Source organism: Leptonychotes weddellii, unplaced genomic scaffold, assembly GCF_054177405.1.
Source record: "Leptonychotes weddellii isolate Sample4059 unplaced genomic scaffold, ASM5417740v2 HiC_scaffold_8737, whole genome shotgun sequence".
Taxonomy (NCBI): domain Eukaryota; kingdom Metazoa; phylum Chordata; class Mammalia; order Carnivora; family Phocidae; genus Leptonychotes; species Leptonychotes weddellii.
In genome coordinates, this window is record NW_028058527.1 from 1 (window position 1) to 8,541 (window position 8,541).

The 8,541-nt window shown below is 35.7% G+C and overlaps 1 protein-coding gene across 1 annotated transcript; it reads right to left on the reverse strand.

Moving 5' to 3' along the window:
• Nucleotides 1–6: 6 nt before the first annotated feature.
• Nucleotides 7–8,133, reverse strand: LOC145715807 (secernin-3-like). The gene is made up of 3 exons (XM_081811595.1): nucleotides 7,888–8,133; nucleotides 1,557–1,719; nucleotides 7–570 (listed from the first exon to the last, which is right to left on the reverse strand). Exons 1-3 carry the CDS (start codon nucleotides 8,033–8,035, stop codon nucleotides 384–386), a joined length of 498 nt encoding a protein of 165 aa, XP_081667721.1. The 5' UTR covers nucleotides 8,036–8,133; the 3' UTR covers nucleotides 7–383.
• Between the last annotated feature and the right edge of the window lie 408 nt (nucleotides 8,134–8,541).

Sequence of the window (8,541 nt, forward strand, 5' to 3'; positions counted from 1 at the left end):
TTCCTTTTGTAGATGTACTGTTCCATTAGAAAGACAAGGTTGGTGCCACCTAAATGGGTTCCTGCTGCAAGGAATTTGAGGACATCCTCCTCCTTCATTTGCAGGACATCAAGGGCTCCGGACATTGTGAAAGTTTCCCTTTAAGTTACGACGGGAACGCAAAACAATGCCATATGGACACTTCCCTGGGTAGCGCGGAAAGGCTCACAATGCATTCTTAATCATTATTTTTAACCTTCAATTACAGGTCTATAATCTAAACATCTAAACTATTTTTAAACCTATTTTGATGAAGGAAGGAAAGAAAGCTGAAATTCTGAAGTTCAAAATGTGGATTGAATCATACTTGAAACCATTCTTAATGATAAAACAATATAATTTAATCATACCTCCTTTTTATCTATTATTTCCAATGCCTGTTGATGTTTTTGGTAGAGTGGGTGTCTTCTGTCAGGCTTAAACTGAAAACGTGGCTTCTTTTTAACTGGATCTTCAAGTTCAAATGTTGGTGAACTGGTATCCAATAGTGGTGGAATATTTGGTACAAATATGAAAGGCTTAAAAATCGATCTAGAAGAAAAAGTCTTCATTAAATTGGCTTGTGGGGATATAAAAATATTCAGCATTATTCTAAATCTTTTAAGATTCCCTCTAGTCTCTATTAATTTGTTACATACTAGTTGTTCCTGTCATACTAGTTATACCCATGTCTGTCTTTCCTGGTACACTGGGCTCTCCTTTGGGGCTGGGGAGCACACTTTATTTAGTATTCCCATGAACCTAACAAAGGGGCTGGCACAGAAACAGTGCCAAGTGAAATTATAGTTCATCATTTTCTACTGCAAACTCCACAGTTGAAGGGTAGGAACAGTCCTCAGTGTTATAGATTGAGGATTAGGATTTGGCATGAAAATCAGCAGCAGTATTAAGGTATTCATGAGTCTCATCCCATCTTCTTGAAAATATCTTTAATAACATGAAAGACCATAACACTAGGAGACAGTGACTATAAGATAACGTATATGTACATGTACATGTACATAATACTATAATGTAATGTACATTAAGTTCTATGAGAGACACTAATGACTAAAGATAGTCTGTACAAATCCTACTTTAGATATAACTTCAACTACTGATAGCTTAAACTTTATATGCATGTATTTTCTAGATACGAGCAGATAAGTAACCATCTAAATCCAGCTCAACTACATCATTTAATCTTTTTACTGTTATTAATCATCTAATATTGTAATATTGAATCTACAAAAGAAAACCATCTACTTTTCTTTTCTTGACAATCTTAAATATATTTGGGGAAAGAGAGTAGGGATAACTGCATACAAGAATCTATTAACATATTCTCCTATAAAAATGAGAATAGTTAGGGCAGTTATGTGCATATGGAAATGGCAGACTACAACCTGAACAGAAAATGCATCCAAAAATTATTGTCATGTTTGTGTAAGAAAATTTAGCCTGGCAAAATCACCAACAGACTAATGACTACCCCACTCCTTGACCCCTTGCTGGTTTACAATATTCTATGACTTTACCTCTCAGGATCAGGAGTCCCAGTAAAGAAGTGAATGCAAGGAAGGCTGGAGTCTTGAGGTAAAATAGAAACCATGCTTGCAGTGGTCAGGAATTCTCCCTCCATATTAATGCCACTTGGTTTATCTCGGAGAATTTCCATCATTGTTTCAAAAGTTATATTTCCTAGGGAAATCATTTTAAAAATCATCAAATCCATATGAATTTGTAGATTGATATACTGTAAATATGAGCTGCTTTCTCTATATTGATAATATATAACATGAGATAATAGTCTAGGTATGAATTAGAGATTGACTCTAAACAAACCTTGTATCACAAATATTAGTTTCATTCCACTGTTGTAATGAAGATTTTTTTAGAAAATATAAAATACAAAGTCTCAAAACCATTTATCAGGTAAAATCGTAACTTTTTTTTTTTTAAAGATTTTATTTATTTATTTGAGAGAGAGAATGAGATAGAGAGAGCATGAGAGGGGGGAGGGTCAGAGGGAGAAGCAGACTCCCTGCTGAACAGGGAGCCTGACGTGGGACTCGATCCCGGGACTCCAGGATCATGACCTGAGCAGAAGGCAGTCGCTTAACCAACTGAGCCACCCAGGTGCCCAAAATCGTAATTTCTTTTTTTTTTTTTTATTTTTTTTTTATTCTTATGTTAATCCCCATACATTACATCATTAGTTCTAGATGAAGTGTTCCATGATTCATTGTTCGTGCACAACACCCAGTGCTCCATGCAGAACGTGCCCTCCTCAATACCCACCACCAGGCCAACCCATCCTCCCACCCAAAATCGTAACTTCTTAAGAAGGAATAAAAAATGCAAAATATGCTCAGTCTTGTTGCCCTTAACAAAAATTTTTCAGATGTATTTAGTTAGCAGTGAACTGACAATATCAGTAACTACTATCTGAGTCTATCCATTCTGGGAACAAAATATTAAGAGAATATTGTGCTTGGTTTCCAATATTATACAAGATGTTCTTTATAAAATAATATACTACTTTTCCTATAATAATTTCTGTACCTGACTTTAATACCCTTATCTGAAAGTGTGAATTGTAACCAGAGTGGGAATGAAGGAGACAAAACACATTATTGGTTAATAGAATTTTTTTTTTTTAAGACTTTTATTTATTTGACAGAGAGAGAACAAGCAGAGGGAGAGAGAGGGAGAAGCAGGCTCCCTGCTGAGCAAGGAGCCCGATGTGGGACTCGATCCCAGGACCCTGGGATCATGACCCAGGCCGAAGGCAGCCACTTAACCGACTGAGCCACCCAGGTGTCCCTGGTTAATAGAATTTTTATGAACATAATTCTGCTGGACTACTTAAAAAACTTAAATGTCCATTGTGTGTGATGAAAATAGATTGCATTATATTTTGTTTTCTGTTTTCATATGTGAAGTTTGATATTTTAAGTTTTTTATTTTAGAAAAATAGAAAAAAATCTATTTTCTCTTTAGCAAACACAACATGACCATTGTTACAGAGACCCTCAGAATTCCGTATTTGCAAGGTATTTCCACCAAAAAATTTAAAAAGCCAATCATGCCTTCAGACAGCTCTGCTCCTTGCTATACATTTCCATAGTCAAAGATGTGGTTCCAGATCTAACTCCTAATAACAAGATGAATAATCTTATCCCTACACAATGCAGTCCTCCAAAAGTAGCCCAAATACCTTCTTCTAACATGTCATAATTCTCTTCCCAAAAATTTGACTCTCAATTCCCCTGAATCAAATTTAAACTCCTTCAAATTAAAACTTACCATTAAGCTTAATTGGAATAAGGTTCTCCTTTCCTATAAGCATTCCTGATCTTTTGTATATATTGGTCCTATCTCTGCCATTAGATTATAAATTCTCTAAAGACAAGAATGGTTTTTTTCTCTGTTTAGTTCTCATTCATTCAGTACATACTTACTGAGCATCTACTAAATGCCACGCACTGTCCTAGGAAATGGAGAAACAGAGAGATAGATATTGATGCACTTTGACATAGATATGTAGCTCTGTGAATGTAAAGAAGTGAAAGTCCCCTGGTCCAATTTCAGTTGGGGTGACCACAGTTAACAATTCAAAAACGGATCTTTCCTGAAGAGTTTCAGAATAGGTTTAAAAGCCTTCCCCTGAATAAATACAAGAAATTCTCATTATCAAAAGAAAATGGTACTAGAAAATAGCCATTTAGGGGCGCCTGGGTGGCTCAGTTGGTTAAGCGACTGCCTTCGGCTCAGGTCATGATCCTGGAGTCCCGGGATCGAGTCCCGCATCGGGCTCCCTGCTCGGCAGGGAGTCTGCTTCTCCCTCTGACCCTCCTCCCTCTCATGCTGTCTCTCATTCTCGCTCTCAAATAAATAAAATCTTAAAAAAAAAAAAAAAGAAAATAGCCATTTAAAGCAGCACATTTAAAATAAGAATCAAAATTTCACGGTAAATAGTGGAGGAAAAGGACTGATTAGGTCTTTAAAATGAAATAATAATATTACAAAAATAAATTTATATAAGCTTATAGTCAACAAAATTTAGGTTAGAATTTTAATATGCTAATTCTTAGAACAATGACTAAATCCAGTGTAATTTTTCCAACAAAACTGGCAAGAATGTAACTTTAACTACTGCAACATGATCATAAAGATAATTTTTAAAAATTATTTATTTGAGAAAGTGAGAGCATGAGTGGAGGGGCAGAGGGAGAGGGAGAAGCAGACTCCCCGCCAAGCAGGAAGCCTGACTCAGGACTTGATCCCAGGACCCTGAGATCATGACCTGAGCCAAAGGCAGACGGTTAACCGACTGAGCCACCCACCCACCCAAAACATACTAATTTAAGTCTGTGTCTGATGAAGCTAGTTTATGGATACCAGTGGGTCACTTTCTACTGTCTGCTTTCTCTTGGTTTTCAGTCACTTAGTCTTATTCCTTGGCATGTCTGATAATTTTTTATTGAATGTTGGACACTATGGATGAAAGTTTATAGAAGTTCTTCATGATGTTTTCCTCAACAGAGGATTTAATTTTCTTCTGGAAAACAGACAGAATATAAGTAGATTACCTATTGATCCAGTTGAGACTGGTCTATTCCCTATTGTAGCTTTTCTGGGGTCTCAACTGAAAGCCTGGGATATTTCCCAGGCCTCTTCCTGGTTGGCTATTAGATCTAAGTGTGTCCCTAAGGCCTTGTGAGATTCCCAAATCTCTACTTAGCTTTTTAGGCTCTTAGCAACTACTTTTGTCTTGATTTCTCAATATCTCATCCTACATTTGTGCTGCTTAGAAGTCAAAAATTGCTTTAAGGAGAAATTGTGACATAGAAGGTCAGGCGCTTTTCAGAGTATAGCTAATCTTTTCTCAATCTCTTGGATCTAGGCCCTCATGTCCTAACTGTTTTGGGTGTTCACCTATACCTTCAAACAGTTGTTTTTATTCCTCCAGCTTTTATAGTTATTCTGGGGGGGAGGTTAGTGTAATACTAGTTATTCCTTGATAACCAGAAGCAGAAGTCCAGCTCAGTGCTTTTAACCACTCCAGTATTGAGCCTCCCATCAGTCCCTTTTTACCCTCAAGTAGTATCAATTTTTCAATAATAGTAACGAACATGATAGACCTATATTATAAAAGTACAGTTAAAAAAAAAACCATAAAACATATAGTTCCTGCCATCAGATATTTTCACATACTTTATATTGGAAATGTTTAACTATTGCATTAAAATTCATTCTAAAGAAACAAATAACTTTCATTTAACACAGTTGGTTGACCACAGGTATTTGTCTCCTCTCTCCTAATACCCTACTATAATAACAGTACAGGAATAAAAAATGAAATAACTCACAAAGACAAAGAGAGCATGAAAAGCAAGAATTTCCTCCCTCCATTCCCATGATATAAGGGAATAATTAAAAGAAAAAAGCTTACAGCAAGTCTGTACTAAAAATGTGATTCTGTGACATTTAAAATTAAAATAAAATTGACTTCCATATAAAATAATCTAATATTATACCCTCAGTCAATCATATACATTACTATTTCATGTTAATAGCAAATTTTCCATTTCTCCTTAGGATAGCTATGACTTCAAATTCAAGAAAAATAATTTATAGATAACTTGTTATAAGAACAAATCTTTCATTAATTTTGAGAAAATGCAGGAAGAAAAAAAGAGGGTGTATCTGAAAACAGCCCTTAACATTAAAACTAAACAATAAAGCAAAAGCCTACCATTCACACCTATCTATCAGACACATAGTTTCTGCACCTAGTGAGATTTTAAAATGATTCAAATCTAAATTCCTATAAATGGCAAGTTTTAATGAAAACAGTGTCAGAACCATAACGCTGCGATAATACAGGTATTATGAAAATGTTTTCTGTATTCAAAACCTACAATTCTCAAAATGAAGGGAGGATTTACATGATCACTTGAGTAGGATAGCTATAAGTAATCCACTAGCAAGCATTGAATAAGTACTGAGACTGCAGTAGCAGGGTTCAGTAAAATGAATGCAAAACACAGGGTGCAATTTCACTGCAATTTAAACTAGTTATTTAAAATACATGAGTGAATATAGATACAATTTGGATATACATGCAGCACAGTTAATAGCTATCAGGTAGCTGGAAAGAAGAAGGGTAGGCTCTTCCACCTAGAAAAATCATAGGAAAAATTAACTATAATGTACTACCAGACAATTTTCTATGAAAGTATTGGAAAGACATTTATTCTTTTGGCAAGCACAGAAAGCTGGATGAACTGTACGTTATACTTGGGGAGAAAAAGAAGTTTCAGGTCAGATGCAACTCTTGCTATAATCATGCATTCATTCATTTTAAATCTATATATAATCCAGCTATTTTGTAGTTAAAAATAACAGAATTAATTACTATGATGCAGTAGCTAATTAATTTATAATTACCTCTATTTTTTTCTCTATTTTGTCCAATAACCCAGTTAAACCCTAGGATTCTTGACATTTTCCTCTCTACCTTAATTATGTGTTGTTCTTCTTCATTTTTTTAGGAATACTTCCTAATTTATGTCCTGAACCTCTAAGTTATTGCCAGAAAAAAGTACACAACAGTGATCTTTGTTAAATTATCTGTAAGTTACAATTTAATTTAATTTAACTAACAATCCTTTGTTAACTTAATCAAAAAAAAACGTATTAAACACATACAACATACTAGTGCAAGACACTGAACTAGGTGCTGAGAGAAATATAAGCTCAAATAAGAGAGTCCATTTTTTTTCAGTTTCATAGAGGAGATAAATGAAGAGCACAGTTTCCTCATTTGTGAAATGAAGATAATACCTACTTCACATAGGTCCTTAGAGAAGATAATGCAATCACTTAGCACAGTGTCCAGCCCGATAGCTTTTAACAAATGGGAATAGGTACTGCTGCAACTGCTACTCAGTCTCTACTTTTACAGTAATAGTAAATCTAAAATTCCTTAGAATAACACATTTTAGCATTTCCTACATACCCATCTACATGAAAAAAAAGTCTAAATAACCTATTTATAAAATGACTAACATTAAGAAACCTTATTAAAAAAAACCTCTCACGGGCGCCTGGGTGGCTCAGTTGGTTAAGCAACTGCTTTCGGCTCAGGTCATGATCCTGGAGTCCCGGGATCGAGTCCCACATCGGGCTCCCTGCTCAGTGGGGAGTCTGCTTCTCCCTCTGACCCTCCCCCACCATGTGCTCGCTCTCTTTCTCTCTCATTCTCTCCCTCTCAATAAATAAAATCTTTTAAAAAACAAAACAAACAAACAAAAAAACCCAAAAAAACCTTTCACATGAGGAGCACCTGGGTGGCTCAGTTGTTAAGGTCTGCCTTCAGCTCAGGTCATGATCCCAGGGTTCTGGGATCGAGCCCCACATTGGGCTCCCTGCTCGCCGGGAGGCCTGCTTCTCCCTCTCCCTCTCCCCCTGCTTGTGTTCCCTCTCTCACTATCTCTCTCTCTCTGTCAAAAAATAAAATCTTTATTTTTTTTTTAAGATTTTATTTATCTGACAGAGACAGACACAGCGAGAGAAAAATGATCCCAATTTTGTTTAAGAATATTAGTAAAAACTGAAAAAAGGGGTCAGAGGATTGTGAATCTAAACCTGTCATTCAAAAAGAATTATTATCCTCTCAGAATTATACAGCACTTCACTCATCTCAAGAAAAAAAGCTTGTATTAGTTTACAAAATTTCAGTTTAATAAAACTGTATCTTTACTAAGAATAATTCCTTCAAAACCAGATTTTATCATACCCACATTATACACAGGCAAAATATAATTTTTCATTCTGATATTATTTCAGTGACAAAATTACCTTTGTGTTTATTCAGAAGCTTGTAGCCTTCACAGTATCTGCCTGGTGAAATCATCATCTTGGCTGTGTCAAGATAAGAGTATGTTGCAGCAAAATCAAACTCCTCTTTACCATCCCACCAACCTTTCTGCTTAGCATAGTTTCTCATGTCTAGATGTTCCCGATCAATCTTGATTGTTATAGAAAGCTGATTAGAAATATTACGAACTCCCTCTATTTTCAAAGAAGAAGAGGGGAAGGGAAAAGAAAAATCACATTTAACATGTTATATTTATCTGTACATTATGATTCTTAATCACTATTTAAAATGTGAATATAGACTTCTAAATTTTGTACCATGTGTATCTCATCTATTATATACTCAAAAAGATAAACAGGGGTGCTTGGGTGGCTTGGTCCAGTAAGTGTCTGACTTTTGATTTCAACTCAGGTCATGATCTCGGGATCATGAGACAGACCTGCATCGGGCTTTGTGCTGGGTGTGGAACCTGCTTAAGATTCTCTCTCTCCTGCCAAGATGTCCATCGACAGATGACTGGATAAAGAAGATGTGGTATATATATACAATGGAATATTATGCAGCCATCAAAAGGAATGAGATCTTGCCATTTGCAATGACGTGGATGGAACTGGAGGGTATTATGTTGAGTGAAA